This window comes from Littorina saxatilis, linkage group LG6 (genome assembly GCF_037325665.1).
Source record: "Littorina saxatilis isolate snail1 linkage group LG6, US_GU_Lsax_2.0, whole genome shotgun sequence".
Lineage (NCBI taxonomy): Eukaryota > Metazoa > Mollusca > Gastropoda > Littorinimorpha > Littorinidae > Littorina > Littorina saxatilis.
In genome coordinates, this window is record NC_090250.1 from 29,965,855 (window position 1) to 29,987,876 (window position 22,022).

General features: G+C 40.6%; 2 protein-coding genes across 4 annotated transcripts; one reads left to right on the forward strand and one right to left on the reverse strand.

Moving 5' to 3' along the window:
* Window positions 1-1,100: 1,100 nt before the first annotated feature.
* On the reverse strand, window positions 1,101-16,308 carry LOC138968950 (histidine--tRNA ligase-like). Of its 3 annotated transcripts, XM_070341633.1 has the most exons (15): window positions 16,180-16,290; window positions 15,150-15,385; window positions 10,844-10,933; window positions 10,343-10,462; window positions 9,669-9,767; window positions 8,839-8,961; window positions 8,187-8,294; window positions 7,585-7,683; window positions 7,175-7,268; window positions 6,698-6,825; window positions 5,715-5,787; window positions 5,072-5,253; window positions 4,392-4,508; window positions 3,695-3,841; window positions 1,101-3,043 (listed from the first exon to the last, which is right to left on the reverse strand). In XM_070341633.1, exons 2-15 carry the CDS (start codon window positions 15,243-15,245, stop codon window positions 2,966-2,968), a joined length of 1,554 nt encoding a protein of 517 aa, XP_070197734.1. In that variant the 5' UTR covers window positions 15,246-15,385; window positions 16,180-16,290; the 3' UTR covers window positions 1,101-2,965. The 3 variants fall into 3 exon arrangements, with proteins under 3 accessions (XP_070197734.1, XP_070197733.1, XP_070197732.1); XM_070341632.1 differs by lacking the exon at window positions 15,150-15,385 and having other exon boundaries at window positions 16,180-16,308; XM_070341631.1 differs by lacking the exons at window positions 15,150-15,385; window positions 16,180-16,290 and adding an exon at window positions 13,704-13,910.
* Window positions 16,309-16,435: 127 nt separating this feature from the next.
* LOC138968951 (probable 18S rRNA (guanine-N(7))-methyltransferase) lies at window positions 16,436-20,160 on the forward strand. Its single transcript, XM_070341634.1, has 2 exons — window positions 16,436-16,565; window positions 19,215-20,160. The coding sequence occupies exon 2, from the start codon at window positions 19,239-19,241 to the stop codon at window positions 20,136-20,138; it is 900 nt and encodes a 299-aa protein (XP_070197735.1). The 5' UTR covers window positions 16,436-16,565; window positions 19,215-19,238; the 3' UTR covers window positions 20,139-20,160.
* The last annotated feature ends 1,862 nt before the right edge of the window (window positions 20,161-22,022 follow it).

Here is a 22,022-nt window from a genome sequence, read left to right on the forward strand (position 1 = left end):
AAAGTGAAGCCAAAGTACAGGTACCTACACGTAGAGCTATGTCTGGTTCTTATAAGTGCATAATTATTTTGCTTGTTTTTTTAAATTCATTTTATGCTGGAATTCAGCACTTAGCGGCATTCTTTACTTATTTTTAATACAGGTCCCTGTAATCAAGCCAAAGAACATTAATTTTGTCGTGAAATTAATTGACGGATTAAGCTCCAAACTTAAGCATAATTAATTTATTTGGTTGTTTGATCGACGAAAATGACCTGAGAATGGTTACGTTGTCATCCAAGGGACACCACTCTCCTGTCACCGCTTAGGATAATTCCTTCTTTGACGCATGTAAACGAAATGCATTCCGAGCATTCGTACAGTTCATTCCGTGGCTCCAAAGGGATCTAAAATGACTTGTTCTGCTTACAAGTGCAGGTTTTGCAAATTTAGAGGCTTAAATGTCTCTGAATTCTGAGCTATGAATTTAACACACTAAAGTTCAAGATTACCGCACTTATTTTTCTTTGTACTTATAATCCATAATATGTTTTATTTGATGTGGACTTTTTTTTTTGTATTGGTACATAAATTTTATCACGACCCATAAACTTTTATTGACCCTACTTTTATTTATTTATTTATTTTTAAGTGACAAAACTTGATGGAAAGTTATTCTTCTCCAACATCCTCGCACATTTTCCAGTTAGTAAAAAGTCTGTGTAAAGAAAAGACAACCTTCAATCCCTCACCCCCCTCCCCAAATAACCAAACCAACCTACCGACCCAAATTTTTTCTATCTTCTCACTGGCCACAACCATTTAATTTTTTTGGCCTAATTTGCTTGTCAAATGAGCTGCTGGCTTTGTAAAGTTTTTTATGTTTATGTGGGTATGTGCAATGCGTTTGCATGCCTGCGAATTATTTCATGTGTGCCTGCATGTTTGTCTACCTCTGTGTCAGTGTGTGTGTCTTATTTGTCTGCATCCGAGTGTTTGTCAGTTGTCTACCTCTGTGTGTGGCTTGAAAGTTATATCCTTATCAGGAAGAGCAAAAGAAAATATACCATTACATGCTTGTATTACACACACACACACACACGAAGAGGAGAAACCCAATCAATGTTTCAGTCTTTTATTTTTTACATGAAGAAGCTTCCACGAACACATGACTTACAGCATTGCTGACAATGACTCATTTTATCACCACATATATTTCCAGAAGATAAAATGTAATTAGCAAAAGGAGAAACATTTCATCTACATGCACTTAAAAAAAAAAATTTTTTAAAATAAAAAAAAATTCAGCACTGTAAACGAAAACTATCTACAGTTGCTGAAATGTAGAGTGATTCAAGGAAGGCAATCTATTTGAATTGGAACAATTTTATTTCTGATTCAATTGTTTGAATGAATAAGTAATAATGATGGCATAAGAAATGATGGCATTATTGCTAACAAAAAGGTAAGATGTAAATTTTTATGCCTCCGTAAACTCTTTTCAAGTTTGATTCAAAACCACTGGGAATGCTTTCCCCTGGATATGACCCTGTAACCTGGTTGAGAACGTCAGTAATAAGTAAAGAACTGGACCTTACACTCAGTGATGAGTATACCTCACAAACAAAACTGCTACCCGGGAGTTGTTTAAAAACAACAGATCAGTAAAGAACTGGACCCCACAATCAGTTATGAGCAGAGTTCCTTATCAATAAAACTTCTACCCAGGAATTGCTTTAAATTATTGTACCACTTGATCATGAATTTGACAACTTAACGCATAGGTCAGACAGACATTTATACACTGAAGTTTGCACAGCTGTGGTTGCTTATTTTCACATAAACACAAGTCAATCTTCAACTGTCATGGTCTAATAAATTAGTGTCTGTACTGCAAACCAAGAACATCCTCATTTAAAGGCAGGGATGGCCAAACCGTCCGCCCGATTGCCAAGGGCAAGTAAAACATCCGCCGGGCTAGTAGAAAGCGCCTGGCAACTCTCCCGGCTGGCCAGTGAAAAGTCTGGTCAAATACAACACTTGTGGTTGTAATATTGAGCTTCAAAGCCATATAAACACTGCAGATGCAGCAACTGTGGTATGTACCGAGCCAGCAAAATGTCTGGCGGGCTAGTAACTTTCTTGAAGTTACTTGCCAGGCTGGCGAGTTAACATTTTGGAGATTTGGCCATCCCTATAAAAGGTTCTGCATAATTCCCACTTCAGTACCAAATGTCAATTTCTTCTTTAAATCAAAATAATCTTGTCAAGTTTGTTCTGCTACTTAGAACTAGCAAGTTTGTCAGAATTCATAGACCTTGTCAACAATCCTAGTTTGATTACACAGAGAAATTACCAATCTTATGTCTTAAATTACGACTTGCAAATCACACTGCAAATATTTACATACTTTCAAACACAAAAGTATTTCCATGCTGTCCCCAAAACCTGACGTGGCTGCTAAAAGAGTCAGAAGCAAACCAGAAATAGTTGAGCACTACATTGGGGTGTGCACGTTAAAGATCCCACGATTGACAAAAGGGTCTTTCCTGGCAAAATTGTATAGGCATAGATAAAAATGTCCACCAAAATACCCGTGTGACTTGGAATAATAGGCCGTGAAAAGTAGGATATGCGCCGAAATGGCTGCGATCTGCTGGCCGATGTGAATGCGTGATGTATTGTGTGTAAAAATTCCATCTCACACGGCATAAATAAATCCCTGCGCCTTGAATATGTGCGCGATATAAATTGCATAAAAATAAAAACAAAAAATAAAAATAATCCCTGCGCTGTACCCACGGAATACGCGCGATATAAGCCTCATATTGATTGATTGATTGATGTGCAATAGGTGGAGAAAAAAGGCTGTGGATCAGAGTTGTGGTATGCTGTTCTGTCACCAAAGACAGTGTTCATAGTTGTGGTAACAGAGGCTTGAAGACAAAAACCAATTGTCCATTCAGAAGACTGATGACGGCACTTATCAGCTGGATGTAGCAGAATTCAACTCTTGCAGCACTTTCTTGATCTCTGAAACCAGCTCTTCTCGTTTCACCTCCCTCTGAAAAGTCACAGTAATAACAATGTTAGTAAAGGCGCAAACTCAAAATGCCTGATGCCTAAGAGGGCTACAATATTGAAACATTTGCAGAAGAAAACGTAACAGGTTTATACAAGCTTTAATTGAGAAAATACATAAACTGGTACCAAACTTTACAGGTTTACAACTTGTTGCAAGATGTTAATTACTTTCACAAGAGTGGTTGGTTCTTCTTCTTTTAAAGTCCCTTCAACCTATTTGGCTATATGGGGACCACTTGGAATTAAAAGCAGGATTATTGTTGCTGCGCTGTACCCCCCCCCCCCCCCCCCCCCCAATCAGTCTCTTTCAGGTCTACCAATAGTGTCAGCTGTGTGACTTCCCTGACAAAGAGTACGACACATCTCATTAACTCATTGTCTCCCAGGTACGGATATATCCGTACCCACTCATATGGCTCTATCTGACCAGGTACGGATATATCCGCTCAGACTGTTAGCTTCAGTCGCTTCCTGTAACGTCATCTAACGCCTGCATTCCAGCTTGTTGATACACAGTTTCTACACAGTTACTACAATTCTGAGTGACCTGCTGCAGCACAGCTGGTCTCTGCTAAAAAAAAACGTGGTCAACGTGGGGTAGAAAGTGTTAATGAGTTCATATACTGCGTACCTCTTCTCTTGTTCCCACGGTCCTGAGCTTCACGATGCCAGCTTCAATCTCAGACTGCCCTATCACCACAGCCAAGGGAATACCATTCTCCTCACAGTACTGGAATTGCGTCAGAGCTTTGGGGTTCTTCTTGTACGATTGCTCCGTCTGAAAGCAAAATAATTCCATATGCCAGAAAAGACAACTCCGGAAATAACTCTGCAGGTTTGTATTGTCTATTGGTACTGAAAGAGTGAATACTCTAGCTTTTAATGAGGCAAACTTTCAACACATGCTCCTTGTCCATGTGTATCAGACACACTCCTCGCTAGTGACTGGCCCATAATGTCACGTGGGAAAGTTTAACTCAGTAAAAGCAAGAGTATTCACTCTTTCACGACTTATACAAACCCGACAAGAGTTATGTTTGAACATCTTCTATTGAGGATAAAAGTCACTTGTTCATTTAACGTTTCATTTTGTTTTTGGTGTCGGGATATTAGTTTCGCATAGCTCCCATGTACTGTTGTCCATAATCAGAGTGATTACTTCCCTTTAATATTTGACCTATCGAACATACCAGAATGTGTGTTCACAAATTTTTTTGTTAAAACTAGAGTATTAATTTCATTGGTTGAATGATAATTGAAAACAGTACTGTATCTCTCTGTATAACTGTGCATCTGCATGTTAAAAAGTTATCAATTACAAAAAATACCTTGACATCAGCGTCCCACAGCTCAGCACACAGTTTCAATCTTTCGTCCACCAGATTTTTCTGAGCTGAAACCACCATCACCTCTGTCTCTGTTGTGCGCACTTTGGAGTTGCTCGCCTGAAGACATAATTGCTGATATCAGAGACAGGCAAGTCAGACCAAAACAGAATTTACATCTCTGTGGGGAAAGATCTAAAAGGAAAAATGGAAAAGAGCTCAGATGTGATTATTTCTTGTCTATACTTCTCCCAGAACCGTAGTTTGATTTTTTTATAATGTGCACAGTAGATGTGTCCATCTCTGGATATTTCTTCTGTGCAATAACCTTGAGAGAAGAAATTATGTGCAGTATACGGTAACATTTTCTTTTAAATCAAACCAGTCCATACTTTTTAGCTGTCTAATGACATTTTGCTGACATATACTTTTTTTATGGCTACTTGCACAAAACTGCTTTTGTGTGCTGATTCTGTCAAATTCCAGTATAAAAACTTTGAGCAGAGCTATGTGCCTGGCAATGATTGACCACAGAACTTTCTTCTTTACATCAAAACAGAAAACCATACTTATTGTGGAAATTTCATTGTTGATGATTGATGAACCCTTAACAAATGTTTAGGTACCATTTGCTTGTTACTTGGCAACGAACAAGGTGACCAAGGTATTGGGACATAACTCACCTTTGCCTTAGTCTCCATGATGGAGAAGAGTCGCTCGATGCCAATGCTGACGCCCACACAAGGAACCTTCTTGCCGTCAGGGTCGAACATTCCTACCAGCCCATCGTAGCGACCTCCCCCTGCTACGCTGCCCACGCCTACTTGCTCCTCTGAATCACTCGCTCCTTTGGCGTGACTGTGACCTGCACAATAATTGCAATACAGAATTCAAGACAGAGAATATTTCCATAAACTTCCCCCCCCCCCCCCCCCCCAAACGCTGTTTCACTCAAACAAAACCAAGCCTGACATACAAAAATGCTATTGCCATTAAAACAATCTTCATCCCTTTTATATTTGATCTTTACTTTTCCCTTTCAGAGCAAGGCAGCTAAATAATATCAAAAAGTTTGTAAGGTGCAAAAACGATTTGTAACTGTTACAACACACAAAATAATGTATTGTGTGTGCACACACAGCTACCAGCAAAATCCGGTTCAGGTCCAAGAGTGGTATAAAGGGAGACCACGCATTCTGTTGTTTGTACATCATACATTTCTGGTGCATATTCGCATGAAACTGTCCACCATCCTGTCAGTGCACTTGACCACTGCAAATACAAGACCACACCCCCAAGATCGTTGTGGTGCGTGTGTTACATTACCTTTCAAGACTCCTTCATAGATGACACCTGTATAGTAGTCCAGCCCTCTAGCTAAGCTCATGTCAAACAACACCTGAAACAAAGTAACATTCAGTGTGAAAAATGACTTGTGAGCTTTGGACTTCCATCTGCAGAAGTTACTACTTTGTATGCCATACCCGCCGTTCCAGTTTACAAAAAAACACCACAGAGTCCTGCTCCTAATGTGTCAGTGTAAGTGTGTCAGTTTGCACATGTCAGTATATCGTTGCTGTAATTCACATACCTCGTATCTCAACTTTTGCTGTTTTGAGAAAGAAAAAAAAAACTGTTTTGAAAAACCACTGCTTCAAATATAACTTCAATTCATGGATGAGTATTTTCTTTTAAACAGTGCAATACCATTATTAATGTGTGTTAATGTCAGTTATTCATGATATTCCATGCAATTGTAAAAATATTGAAATATAGGAGCTTTTTATCAAAGGAGTCATCCAGAAGTGGTTTATATGAGGGTTTATTTATGCAAGCTAAAAATACAACGGCAGGAACCTTGTATCTTTAATATTATGACATAGTTTCCGTCAAAGTGTAGCATGAAAACCTTGTAAGTTTAACTTGAGCGGGTTTTTTTGCCGCTCACTTCAAAGAAATGAACGTACAAGTTTTCTTCTCAAGAACTTTTTCTTCACTTTAGAAAGGAGTTGGAGCTACGAGCTTTTATCACCACATGGGCAACATAAAAAGGGATCTTACTGTTGTTTTAGTTCCAAAACCTCAAATATTTAGATACATGGTTTGTGAATTACAGTGACGATATGTGATTGTGTATGTGAGTGTTTGTGTGTATTTGTGTGTGTGTGTGTGTGTGTGTGTGTGTGTGTGTGTGTGTGTGTGTGTGTGTGTGTGTGTGTGTGTGTGTCTGCCTGGTGCTTTCCTGTGCTGTTTAGTGCTGTAGTGCGCTGCGTTGCACTGACTGTGCTGTGTTGTGTAAGAGTCCTCACCTTGTCAGCGACTCCAAAGAGTTCACAGTACTTGAGCAACATCTTCATGTCTTCCAGGGCCTCAACGGCATTCTTCTGCTTCTGCAGACCCTCATCCTTCAGTAGCTGGTCCACCACCTCCAGACCACCTGAGATAGAGATACAGAGTCAATCAGACAACCTGAGAGATATAGAGTCCATCAAGTGTTGAAGTAACATATAGCTAGGTGAATTAACTTAGCCAGGCTCAAAAGAATCACTTGAGAGGAGATGCTATTGTCCTCTTTCACATTTGAAGATGATGTCCAGTTTGTATAGTTAGAAATATACACAATCTACATAATCTTTGCTGTCAACAAATCCCACAGTAATTTGCAAACTATTGTTGTGAACTTGGGCAAAGTCATTTCTTGATCAAAAAGTAACTGTATTACATTAATCACACACACACACACACACAAGTGCCTCTTTAATATTGCCCTAAAATTGTCTTGTTACCTTGGAAACGAACATATTCTCCAATTTTGTCTGCAGCTGCTGGGTCCAGCCCCTTTTCATCCACCATCTCCATCTTCACATCCTCCCAGAATGTCTAGAGGGCAACACATGCAATCAATTTTATTCACAGTGTTGCATACAAGAATGATAATCCTGAGCTGTCAATGACAACTTCCCATGAGGCCATGAGTAACTCATTGCTTTTACTGCAGAAAAAATAAACACTGAAAAAATACATACCAAATAAACAACTTCTGTTTAGGAAAATGTACACAGGTAATAAAAACATAAACAATAAAAACATGCCATCTAATTTCCAGATTCAAACTTCACAAAGATATGTTATTGACTTTGAAAGTACCCTTGAGCAAATCTTAGCATGGTACATGTATGCTCATTTGACTACTCACTTTGTCTAGTTTGTCCACAGCTGAACAGATAGGTCTGAACTTGTCATCTGGAACGCCACAGGCTGCAAACATCCCGTCCAACAACCTCCTGTGATTTACCTGAAAATGACAGAAAATCCATAATATTACGCAATGAACCACACAATAGACGATCTTCCGAAATAACTCTGTCAAGTTTTTATTGGTCGCTTTCCCTGGTTTCAATAGAAGCATTGCAGTAAGCCTACAATGTTAGGTGAGGCTTGCCTAGATGTTTCTGTTGAAAAGCAAGAAAAAACAAGGGAAAGTAACTCTTCCACAACCCATAAAAACCCGACAAGAGTTATTTCCGGAATTCGTCCATTGATTCACGATAGTATGCACAGTCTCACTCAAAGTCTCTCACAGTGAAACTGGTTGGTGCTGCCTAAATTTGGGGAGTTGGGGAGAACGGCTAATACTAAATATTCTTTGTGCACATCAACATTTTCACAGAAAACATAACAAAATATAAAGATAGAATATCTATGGAGAAAAAAAACCCATAGTATTAATACCCAAGAGCTATTGAACTCGGAAAGTGTTCTTTTGTATTAACTTTATGCACACAAAAATGGACTTACTTTAATGACAAAGTCTCCAATGTCTAGACTGTCAAGGATTTCAGCCACAATTTTGATGCACTCCGCGTCTGGCATCATGGGGTCATACTGACCAGCAATGTCAAAGTCCTGAAGAGAAGACATTCAACTGTTAAGTCCTGTATAGAAGACTCAACTACTATGATATCCCAGCCCCAGAACTACAAATACAGAGTATCACAATAAATGTACCAACATCTAACTCATATCTCACCAAGAGTATCAAAGGCCAAACAAGGAGGGGGAGGGAGGGGGAGGGGTAATAGGTGAGGGGATTCAAGAGAGACGAAAGGGCACAGCATGGATTTAACTGACTGACTGTTGTCACCAACTGGGCAAAATGCTGTCCACATTAAAGAGAACATATTTCTTGAACAAACTATAAAGACTCCCTCCTTTTTAAGACCTTGATTTTTCAGACTTTCTGTTCATAACCTGTCAATTTACCCTAATTTCAATACTCCCTCCCTAATAAAACCAGATCTTTCATCAGTTAAACATTTAAAACAATTCCGAATGCAAAAAAATTAATAACATTTTCTTCAGAGTAAACTGAAGAATTTGTTCAAGGCTTACACATCACTCACAGAGAAACACTATAGAAGTGATTGGGCAAGCAGAAAAAGACACCCACACATTGGTAAAACTCTCGGTAGCGCCCTCTTGTCATGGCGGGGTTGTCTCTCCTGTAGACCTTGGCTATGTGGTAACGTTTGATGTTGGTCACCTTGTTCATTGCCAAGTAACGAGCAAATGGTACCGAAGCAATTGTTAAGGATTCATCAATCCTCATTTATGAAAAGCCACAGTAAGACCAATGAGACAATGACAAAAGGTGACGTTTTCATGTCAGTATGTCCCAAATGACATCACCAGTACATTTTTCATTCTATCTAATCTGTTTTCGTTCTATTTTTTCTAATAACATGCGTTAACAATTGATTGCCAACTGGAATGGAAGAGCACAAAAAGTGTAACTTGATATGTAGTTTCTCTAGAGGGGAAAACATCTTCCACTTTCATGTCAGTGTGTCCCATGCAACATACATTTGCCAAACAGCTATGTGTAAGTAGATTATTTGTTAGTGGTATAGAAAATATTGATCAACAATCAAAGTCAGTTTTCACATTCATTTTCTACCTATTGCTTATGTGTTTATTCTGTTGGCAATGGGGAAATGTCAGCAATCCTGTGTCATTCGGGACAGTAGACATGACACCTGACCTTTTGTCACTGTCTCCAATACCAACTGCACGAGTGAATGTTCTTGTGCACTTTATATGAAACCATATTTCTCATTCGTTTTTGAAACCCTTCCTTTCTGAGTTTATTTTTTATCAATTTTATCTTTTTCTGATCATTTGCTTCCAGAAATCAGTTAAACTACAAACACACACAGACACACATGAACACACAGACACGCACGCACACACACACTAACTGTTAACTTGTGCACACAAGGATACTGTGAGGTCATATCTGAGTGAACAGATTTCTCCTCCTTGGTCTTTAAGGTCGTAGATCAGCTTGGAGTCTTCGCCATACTTGCCTGTCAATGTTTCCTGCAACAATGGAAAATGTTGTTCAAATATTTGCTTAGAAAAATGCTGCATACATATAATTAAATCAAAGGAGCGCAGCATACCCGTACTATTAAAAACAGTAGAACACAAGATTAAGCGGACTATTACAATGTACAAAACTTGACACAATGTTGAGAGGAAGGTGTGATTGGTAAAACTAAAAGGAAAGAAGAAGAAAATAAAACATGCCTACAACACAGACCATAGTACATTTGTCATATGAAAATTTCTGGAAACAGTAAGAGTTGTAACCATTTAAGTTAGTCTCTAAAGTAAACAGTAACGCTTCACACCTAACCATATGGCACACCTTTGTCCGAGTAAAGTTTTCTGATTTTAACAATGTTACAATATTTCAAACTTATTTGCTTTTCTTTCAGATCATTTTGTTCTTACAATAGACTTTTGGACAACTCAATTTCAACTTATGGCTTTATGCATTTCTATACTTGGTGATTCACACATGACCAAGAAGTAGGCCAAATGATAATAGAGACTGCCCAACATTTACAAAGCACACGACCGACAAGGCCAGATAGCTCAGCTAGCAATACCTTCAATTCAAATACAGGTGTGTCAATCGTTTCAGCGCCATGACGTTTGAAGCAGCGGATGATTTTGCCGAAGACTCCTTCTCTGATTGCCATTTGATGTGGGTTGTAGTCTCTCGTGCCCTGAAACACAGCAAAAAACAAGACAGATTAGGCTTTTCAGGCATTACGTTGTACTTTCTGTGCGCTCCATCAAACTACACAATGGTTCTAATGACAACAAAATATAAAAACTTCATAGGCCTCAAGTTAAAGACTTTTGCAAGCTATACATACCTGCATTGCTCTTACTAACCATGTTACCAAAAAGTTTCTTGCCAGTACATTGTATTGACCATAGGGTAGAGGTTAATCAGTAAGTCACATTACATAAACTGGAGATTGTTTCACCTCTTGGCAATAACAAGCATAATTACTTCAGACTCTCACTGCATGTAGAATATCTGCCGAAGTCAGATTTTAAGTTCCCTTTTCAAAATTAGAAAGAACACAGAACTGACTTACCTTGGGCGTTTTGAGGACAAATTTTTTGGGTCCATCATCACCACCAAGTTGAGCTTTCAACGCCAACAGTTTTGCAACTTCTTCACCAATCTGAAATGATTAAAGCAGAAAAATGTAGTGTACATGTAGCTACAACAGAGAACAGATGCTTCTGAATCCTTGTTCTTTTTCCATTTATTGTCTTGCAGAGAAATGAGCTGATTCAATGCCATTTAAAAACAGCTAACACACACACCTCAAGAAAGTGTTCTGTTACACCGCTACTCATTTGCTTCATCATCTAATGAAAACACAAGCTTTATAAGCAAAGTCTGAAAAAGGTTGATGTTAATCTTGTAGTTATGGTATTCTACAGTATGGAGATTTGCGCTTGCAGTAAGCTACCAGTTATGCAAATCAATACAGCACAAGTGACAAAAGGATCAAAAACGGACCTGCATAAAAAGACAAAAAGACAAAGAAATGCGAAAGTAAAGCACATGTTCATAACAAAAGAGACAAACCTTGTATTCTACACTGCACTGAAAGAGTCTGTCTGGTACCCGATAGGATACAGTGTGGCAACAAGTACTAGAAGCCATTTCAGCCAGGTATATATTATGTGGAAAAAATGGGTCTTTAATGTTCAACTACAAAAAAACCAACCTAATAAACAAAATGTCAAAAATAATGTACAAACAATTTTTTTTCCAGTGTGTCACAACAACGTCTAACAAACTAACAAACGATCTCTTCTAAAAACAAACAAACACAATCGTCATGTTACACGTGAATCACTTATCAGCCACCCACGAAAAGAAGTCAACTTCGTGAGGGAAGACAAAATAAAGAAACATGACCTGGTTCTTGACAAAAGCAGTGAACACCACAACAAAGGTGTGTCTACACGCGTGGTTCTTGCATCAGCCAGAAGACATGGAATATATAAGACTCCTCAGAGATAAGATAGTGTTCTTTTGTGTTATTTTACAATGAGAATAAAACCTACTCCCATATATTTCTGCAAATGCTCATTGACAAGATAAAGGATGTCATGTTTTCAAAGGTGACATGGTAAACACCTACAATATGAGTGTAAATATGTCACACTTGATTGCCATTGTATCTAAATAATCAACATATACGCATTAACTTGAAACTAACAATTTGAGTTAACAGTCTGTTTTGTTCCTGGATTTGCGGCACAGGCTTGTATGCGATGATTTTGTGATCATAGCCCAGGATTTTAACATACACAAACATGTTCCAATGCATTCTACTCACTATATAGCATCCCCATAATCGTATATATTATACTAAATGAATACCCGCTTCGCCGGGTAGCCGGCTTTGCCGGGAAGAAGTACTTAGAGCCGTACGCCGGCTTCGCCGGGTCCGAACAATGGACCCGCCAAGCTTAGGTCCCTCCCAGATTCGTGGAATGGGAACAGCACGAAAATGATTCAGTGGCCATAATGCCATTCCTGACCATATCGAGTCCCATCCTTGTCGACGAATGTAACCGTGTTAATCACCTTTGGAGGCGAACTCCACTCAAACAGGATTGAGCAATTTAGAGCTTATCTCTAAGCCCTTTTGAACTGTTATGGCTTCTCAAAGGAAGGCCAGTACATACAAATACACAAAAGCCGCCAGACCACATCACAAACAGAACTGAACAATCCACAGGTGTTGCCCACATAGAGAGACACACACACACACACACACACACACACAAACACAGAGAAGCCGTATATAGAGAGATAGATGACAGTGTATTTTTCGCGTGGCTATAAATTGATTCGACCTTTGCACTTTTACAGTGAGGATAATTTACGGGTCCAATTTACGTTCTGGACACTGCGGTGACCTTCTAAAAATAGTAACAGAACGCCGGGAATATCCGAAGATGCCCCCTCATACTATAGTGCACCATACGAAGGAAGGGAGGTAAACGCTGAAAACATGGAGAAGATAAGGAAGAGTTACTGGGAATGGTGAAATGAACAGAAAAACCAAAATCGGTTCAGCGCTGCGCGCTGAGAGCACGTGTTGAAATATCTCATTGATGATATTGTGTCCGGGGTGTAGCTGAATACGGTGTCCAAATTTGAAAAAGATCCACCGAGAACTTTGGCTTTGGCGTGTCGGTATGGGGGCCCGGGTAGCTGAGGTGGAACCAAAATCGGTTCAGCGCGCAGAGAGCACGTGTTGAAATATCGACCAGGTTGTGTCCTGTCCCGGGTGTACCTGAATATGCCCACTGTCGTGTTTTTCCTTTCGTCACTCTCAGTCGCAAAGGAGACACAACGATTTGTGTAGGTTCTGTAGATTTATTAACAGCTGGAACAACGGTGACAATATCTCTCAGCACAGTGTAAGAAAGAACAAGTGCAAGACTGGTAAAGAACAACAATACATGTGCGCAGCCCTACTTATATAGTTAATGGACATACGAGAATATTCGGGAAACATCGACACTAATCTGGTTAGATCTACACAGTTCCATCTGTTCGATGAGCGTCTACGCTTACGTCATGAGTGACTGCGCACTTAATCAAAGTAAGTTCTATAATGTTCTATATCCTTCCATTCGATTCCAGTGGTATCTAGCGATCTCCACAACACCCACCAAATTTGAAGCAGATCCATCGAGAACTTTGGCCGTGCATCGCGCGCACACACACACACACACACACAGACAGACACAAGTCGTATATATTATAAGAAAACTTAAACACAATCTCATGTAACTTTCGATGGATAATTATTACGGCATCTCACAAAAGCATTAGGCTACGCAAACAAAAAACAAAACAAAAAGAAAGAGACATCTTTAAAACAATCTGACAAAGAATAAATGCTGTGAATTCTGTCTCACCAGTTTCTTTTTTTTCCCTTTCTTCTGCTGAGGCAGGCAAATACTTTTGTGAATCCCACCATCACATGTACATGCACCTTCTGACATGAAATCTCCTCCTTGAGACATCAGCTTGTTTTACGCGTTTGCCCTTACAGACTGTTCGCTCAATCTTTCGTAATTAACTTGTTCAGCGCTAGTCCCTCTATCAACAACAGCACGACCTGCTTGCCAGATCTGTTCATCACAATGCAAACCAAACAAGAAAGTATTCTTTGACTGCAAATGAGCAGACTAAGAGTAAGAACAGTAAAAGCAGAAAGACAGCAGTACTTGTCATAAGTGCACCAGCAGTTAATATTCTGGTTCAAAATAAAATTTATAAAACCAGATCTGTATTCAATTTTTAGCCTCTCTTATCTCAAAAATACATTTCACCTCTCTGGCTATACTTTGATTTAGAAAGACACAGTAGACTAAGACAAATGCAAGAGCAAACTTTACATCAACCTACACTCACAAAGAAAATTTCAAAATACTATAAACTCATACATGTAGTGACATCTGAACAAAATGAAAGACACATGTTCAAAGAATGAATATTGTCAACCAGAGCTATCCAAAGATGACCAGGAATCAAACAGCTGTTTTCTTTTCTTTCATTCAATCTACCCTGTGCACCGACAGCAAGTGGATACTCTCCACAACATGAACCAATAAAACTGTATTTCATGCAACTGAATGCTTTAAAAAGTGTAGCACAACAACATACTAAGAAATCCCAAGGAAAAATTCCAATGTGACCAACGAACAGGTTCCACTGTGTATCTCAAGATAAGAGATAGCCTGGGAACCCCACAGATTGTCCTGACAAGACAAAAGCCACAGTTCTCTCCCTTGTCATACAACACCAGAATGCTTGCAAGCTCATTATCTGTGGCTGCAAGCTGGGACATCATGTTTTCCTTCATGCTCAAGGTCCCAGCTAAAAGACTGACATAGCATATTCAACATGAAAGAGTAGAAAAATTATATTCTGGTCATCCATTTTGTGCATAAGGTAAGCAATTATATGACCAATAAAGACAATTTCGATGCCTTTTCTCATTACTGTTCAAAATGAAAAAACATTTCTATATTTCTAAAAATGAATACAGCAAAAGCTGTGGTTGCATTTGAAATGAGTTGGTTTGGAACATAAAAGTTGTTTTTAAGCAACACATCAAATTGAAACATAACATTAACAGAAACAAAGTAAGCAGTGACCAAAGGCTTGGACATTGTCAACATAAATCACAACATAATAGCATGAAATAAAGAAATAAATGACCAACCATGACATTTGAACAACCTTAAATAAAAAAAAAGAATATAAAAATAAATCCAGCATCACAGAATGCAAGATGGCATGCATGCGATATGCGACACCGACTGAATCAATGTTTCTCAAATACATCCAATAATTACCTGAGTTGAAGCAAGTCGTTTCAGCATTCGTGGGCCCAGACAACGACGTAGAAGTGATTGATGGAAGCGGCAGAGAGGAACACCGTAGACCAACATGGTGACAAGTGGTGACAGACGGGTATGGTTGAGTATAAGGTGGTGTATGAATGTGTAGAGCGACGGAGGATAAAATGAGGCCAGGAGTCAGAAGGTCAGCAGATATGGAAGAAGAGGATACAAAACCCTTGTCAGCAACTCTGGTGAAGAGTAAGGGGGACAATTCCTTACAATCCACCATCATTAAGAAACCCTATGACTGTATGAGTATGACCATGGCCCCCATGCACTAAGTTTTCTTCTGTAAATACTCAAATCGGCTATAAAATCAAACAATAATACAAAACAAACAGGGCATGCACCTGACTTGCATTTTTGTAATTTTATAAATACACTAGCTGCCGTTTCTGTACTGTTTCAAAAGCTCAAACCTTGTCCATCATTCAAGGCTGGACACATTCATTTTCTGAAATATAATTAAAAAACCCTCTTCAACAAAGTCCCAAATAAGGAATGGTGCAAAATGCTGAAATCGGAAATAAAACACAGAATTAAAGAATCCTGTTCCATCTTTATGTGTACGTTACATCTATAATATTGTTTTTCTGTCGGAGACAACCGCTCGACCTTCTTTACGTCGTGATTGCATCAGCTGCTTTATGTCGTCTGCTACTGAGATCTTTCCAGCGGTTGGAAACCGGTGTACTTCTTGTTCAATCAAATAATGCATTTAAGCGAAATATAAGAGGTTTGAACTGTTTGAATTTGGCTTATTCACCCAAACATACTTAAAATGGTCGACGCTGGCTGGATTTAGATCTGCATTTCTGGCACGAAAATGCCGGCATGTTTTATCTAGTACTAGAGTCAGACTAGTAGTCCACTAAAGATAATTTTCGTCATAGGCTGATGGTCTGCTCTCAAAGACGAGAACGCTGTTTCCTGACACATAGTGAATGATTAAAATTGTCAAAATAAAATTCTGTAGTCAAACCTGCTCTTTAGGAGCTTTGTCTGTTTTCAGCTTCCGTACAACTAATCCTTGAACTTTGATTTCCTCCTGAATTTTCGCACGGTCCACAGTGTCTGCCATTTTGCTCGGTCGGATGAATTAGTGGACTATTGCTGAAACTATACAAACAAAAAGAGTTGCTTGAACAGTTATAACGGGATTTCACTTGATATAAAATTATGATTATTCGTTTAAAAAAATCCGTGGTTTTCATACTTACTAAAAATGTGTGTTTAAATTGTTCAAGTATTCAGTTTTCCGATATTTCCGATACTATATTTCGTGAATCAAAATATGGCAGCGCCCATGAGAAACTTTCTCAGAAAGCATGAATGCTAACATCACCTGCGACTAAAGTCAATCACTGAGTCAGTCAGGGAATCTTCCAACGCGGATGCACACACGCATGCACACACGCGCGCACTCACGCACGCACACACACACACACACACACACACACACACACACACTGATCATCACTGCATCGAGAGATGGCAAAGTGTATCAGGAGTACTGTAAAGTCAGAAATCAGGCAAGGCGGGCTTGTAGAAAGGCACAACGACTGCTAGAACAGACAGTGGCAAAACAGGCAAAACGAAACCCAAAGGCTTTTTGGTCATACGTCAAGAACAAAACCAAGACGAAAACAGGAATAGCGGACCTCAAAAAGGAAGACGGCACCAAAACCACATCCGATCAGGAAAAAGCAGAGGTACTTAACGCATTTTTCAAAAGCGTCTTTACGGCAGAGGCTGACGGCGACCTTCCAGATCCACCAGAATACAACTTCACATCAGAACTCCGTGACTTTGAAGTCACATCAGAGAAAGTGAAAAAGCTGCTTGAGGGTCTGCAGGCAGGGAAAGCACCTGGTCCAGATGGGTTGAGTCCACTTCTTCTAAGCAAGGCAGCAGATGCTCTAGCCGAACCGGTAGCGATGCTCTTCAGGGAGTCTCTCGACGAGGGCAGGATACCCGAGGAATGGCGACATGCACGCGTGACACCCATTTTCAAGAAGGGCAGCAAACTCTCCGCCAACAACTACAGGCCGGTCAGCCTCACGTGCATCCTGTGTAAGGTCATGGAGACTCTAGTTCGTGAGCAGCTCATCAAACACCTACAGGAGAACGACCTCATCACAGATAAGCAGCATGGGTTTGTCCAAGGCCGCTCTTGCGTCACTCAGCTACTAGATGTTCTAGACACATGGACCCAGATTCTTGACGAAGGCGGAACGGTTGATGCTGTGTACATGGATTTCAAGAAAGCCTTTGATAGCGTGCCACACAGACGCCTTGTCCTGAAGACTGAAGCACACGGTATCGGCGGAAGGATCCTGGCCTGGATTGCGGACTTTCTGAGCGAAAGACGACAGTGTGTGGTCGTGAATGGAGTTCAGTCATCAGAGGCCGAAGTGACGAGTGGTATCCCCCAGGGAAGTGTTTTAGGACCCATGCTATTCGTACTTTACATCAACGATCTGCCGAACGTTGTCGCCAACTATGTCCGGATCTTCGCTGATGACACTAAGGTCTACACCAGAAGTGACGTTGAGGGAGCCCCACAAACCCTGCAGAAAGACTTGGATAGCCTCCAGGACTGGTCCCAACAGTGGCTGATGAATTTTCACCCGGAGAAATGTCATGTCCTGAAGCTGGGAAATAAGAGGTCAGAAGCTATCTACTACATGACAGGGACGGACGCGTCAGGTGAAGCTCGCAGTATTGCACTAGAGGAGAGCGATTTCGAGAAGGACCTGGGGGTCTATGTGGACAACAACCTGAGCTTCAACAAGCATGTCGCCCTTTCAGCAGCAAAAGCCAACAGAGTCATGGGGGTCATCAGGCGTTCCTTCGACTACCTCACAGTAGAAGTTTTCCTGCAGCTCTACAAGTCACTTGTCCGTCCTATTCTCGAATATGGCCACGCAGTCTGGCAGCCGCAACACAAGACACTTTGTCAGGAGGTGGAGCGCGTGCAACGAAGGGCAACCAAGCTTATAAGCTCGCTGAAAGACAAACCCTACAGTGAACGGCTGGCCACTTTGAAGCTACCTTGTCTAGAGCATCGTCGCAAGAGGGGGGACATGATTGAAGTCTACAAGTACCTTCATGGTTTCTACAAGACAGAGCGGCCACAGTTCTCTTTCTTCGCTGGTAGAGACACCCGAGGCAGTACCCTGAAGCTAAGCAAGCCCCGCTACAGACTCAATGTCCGAGGCAACTTCTTCAGCGAGAGAGTTGTGAACACGTGGAATAGCCTGCCAGACCAGGTCGTGACTGCACCATCTGTGAATGCCTTTAAGGCCAGGTTGGACGCCCACTGGAAAGATCTCCCCTCTGTGTTTGATCCTGAGTGCTACTAGTAACTAGCTAGTAACTAGGCTGATCCCACCATGCATGCCAAAGTTGCTAAGGTTACTACGAAAACGACCACAGAAGGATGAACAGGCCTAACTGGCCTCAAACATCTAACAAGTACAAGTACAAGTACAAGTTACAAGTTATTATGCATGGGCAACAATCATGAGATGGGAATAATAAAGTAGACAAGGAACGTTTCTCACTTAGGTCCTCTTTATAGTGTATAAAACTCTTCTGTGGTAAACCGACATATTTTAGACTCTCTCTCTCTATCTCTCTCTCTCTCTCTCTCTCTCTCTCTCTCTCTCTCTCTCTCTCTCTCTCTCTCTCTCTCTCTCTCTCTCTCTCTCTCTCTCTCTCTCTCTCTCTCTCTCTCTCTCTCTCTCTCTCTCTCTCAGCCCAACATAATTTTGAATTGGTTTTTGGGAGGGCATATAGTGTTAGAACTGTATTTCCCTACTAACCTAGCTATGGCACTTTTTTTGTTCCACGTTGAACCCGGACACACACACACACACACATACACACACACACACCACTGTCACATACACATATTCTGTATAGCTGACTTGAAAGCCCTAATATTTATGTGTGTTTTTAATGCTTTATTTCAAATGCTGGAAGCCATTTCAGGACATGCTTTTTTCTACACAGGTTACGTAGTCCTCAGCTGCAGTCATGACATCTGCAACAACTCGATTTCTGGAATTCAGCAAGACTTGCTCAATGCTAGGATCTTCTGGCAAAGTCGGTGCTTCCATACCAAAGAGTGGGACCATGGGAACTAATAGCTTTTTCAGACTCTTTGCCCTGTATAACAGAGATGTAAAACAGATCTTCTTCTTTGACAACACTGAAGAACATCTTCTAAACCTTGAGCAACCATACCAGACTGTGCAAGATATCAAAATGTTGAGAGTGCGATCAATCAAGGGTGGTTTTCAGCGTAGACCTGAACTGATCAAACAGAGAACTCTGGACATTCCCTTCCAAGGCTCCCAAGGGAACAGCCTTGTCAAGAGTTATGGTCTCTTTGACAAATGTGAGCGCATACAACAAGAACTGACAGAGACGATTCTCAAACTTATGAACCCTGAGACAGAGGCAGGCAGGTCGATGCTTGACATTGGCTGCGGCCATGGATGGAGTCTCACACTCCCAGCGTTGAAAGGATTTGATGTAACTGGTATTGATTTGGATTTGCAAGCACTATATGTCATCCAAGATAAAATTCGCTGCACATATCTGCCTGAAAGAGTGCATGTTGTGAGAACAGATATAGTTAATGGCATTTGTTTCAGAGAAAACATGTTTGATTTTGCAATTTCGATATCATTCCTGCAGTGGTTGTGTGTCAAGAAAAATTCTGAGGAAAAGTTGAATAAGTTTTTCTGTTCTCTCAGTTCAGTCTTAAAATCTGGAGGAAAAGCTGGCATTCAGTTTTATCCGAGAAATGTTGGTGATGTGAGCAAAGTAATTGTAACTGCTCAAAAATATTTCAAAGGAGCTTTAGTATCTGATTTTCCACATATTGACAGAGGTAGAAAACTATTTTTGGTACTGGTGAATGATAAATAAAAATCTTTACAATTGTAATGATGTAATTGTGTGTGTGTGTGTGTGAGTGTGGTTTGATAACTGCAAATCAGAAATTCTACTGAATGACTCATTTGGAAGGATAATGTGTGTCTGTTTGTGTGTGTGTGTGTGTGTGTGTGTGTGTGTGTGTGTGTGTAATAAAGTGATAAAAGATAACATCTGTCTGTCATGTCTGTGTCTGTCTAAGAAGAAAAATAGCTTTATTTTATTTTTTGCACAATGTTATGTAGAAAAAGAAGCACTTTATTTGAATTGCTATTTGATTTTTGAATTTTATTTGAATTGCTAATTCAATACAAAGAAGAAGATATAATTAGGTTTTAATTGATGAATCGTAGTAGACTAAGAATATAGCAGTGAAGTCCGGATGTAGTGATAGCCCTCGGGACCAAATTTTTTTTATCACTACATCCGGATTATCATTACACCAGGACGTCCGGTTATAGTGATATTTTTGTAGGTTTTATCACTTCATCCGGACGTCCGGTTATAGTGATATTTGTGTAGGTTTTATCACTACATCCGGACGTCCGGTTATAGTGATATTTTTGTAGGTTTTATTACTACATCCGGCCAATCGCTTGTAGTTGTAGTGATATCTTCAAAGCTTTTATTGCTACATGCGGCGGCACATTTGGTAAACTAGCCTCAAGGCAGTAACAAGGTGATTTTGGAACCACTATTGATTTCGTTTTGTGACGTTTCTTCTGTCGTCTTTGTCAGGCTTGCAAATGTCCTGTGTTAACCTACCCCCGTCCTGGCAGTTCAACAGCCGGTGTGTGTGTGTGTGTGTGTGCGTGCGTGTGTGTGTGTGTGTGTGTGTGTGTGTGTGTGTGTGTGCGTGCGTGTGTGTGTGTTTTTTAGAGAGAGAGAGAAGGGCCACTTAGAAATAAGGGTTAAATGAAAAATTGTCAGATCAATTTTCCGCTTCAGGGTAAGCACAGTGCGTGGCTGGCTTTTGCTCGCCATTTTGGTAAAGGGAGATTACTCTCTAACATTATCACTACAGCCGGACTTTAGCTTCCCCGGGACTTGAAAATAGTATCACTACAAGCGGACTATCACTATATCCGGACTGAAAAATATCACTACAACCGGACTAAGTTAACAAAGAACATGAACAACTGGGACCGGGACCCAGAAATTCTATTACTACAGCCTGACTATCACTATATGGGTCTATCACTACAGCCGGACTCAGGGCCGGACTAGGCGAAGAGGAGGGGGGGGGTTGCCAGTGGTGGCCCAGGGGGATGTCCCCCCTCAGTGGCGGCAGGGGCGGATCAGTTCATTTTATGACTGGTTTTTTTCAAAAGTATATTGTGAAGATATGGGTGTGAAGGCGCGAAGCGCCGAGCCGACGGCGCGAAGCGCCTAGCTTGCTAGGGGGGTCCGGGGGCATGCCCCCCCGGAAAATTTTGAAAAAAAGGATGCAAAATGGTGCAATCTGGTGCATTCTGAGGATGATCATTACCAGTTTCAGGCAGCAGATTTTGTCACTGATTAATACCCCAAAAATTGAAACTCAATGTAAAATAAAGAAATGCATACCTCATTCAATATTTTTATTTTTTGGCTGGGGGGGGGGGGGGTCCGGAAACCCTAGAACCCACCCCCCCCCCCCCCCCCCACCTCGTTGTGGGGGTCAGGGGGCAAAGCCCCCTGAAGCTGACGGGTAGGTCATATTCTGAGATAGGAAAATGGTCACTCCTTGCATGAAACGGCATTAAATAAGCAATAATAAAAAAAAATTAAATAAGTAAGGTACATGTTTAGGCTAGGGGGGGGGGGGGGGGGGTTGCGCAACCCCCATAACCCCCCCGGTAGTCCGGCCCTGCGGACTTCACTGTAGCAGTAGTAAAT

Coding starts and splice junctions, on each gene's coding strand:
- LOC138968951 (XM_070341634.1), top strand. CDS start 19,239: ATGACATCTGCAACAACTCGATTTCTGGAATTCAGCAAGACTTGCTCA.
- LOC138968950 (XM_070341631.1), bottom strand. CDS start 13,811: ATGTCTCAAGGAGGAGATTTCATGTCAGAAGGTGCATGTACATGTGAT. Junction 10,463..10,843: donor TTGTCCTCAAAACGCCCAAG/GTAAGTCAGTTC, acceptor GCTGTGTTTCAG/GGCACGAGAGACTACAACCC. Junction 7,269..7,584: donor CTGTGGACAAACTAGACAAA/GTGAGTAGTCAA, acceptor GTTGCCCTCTAG/ACATTCTGGGAGGATGTGAA.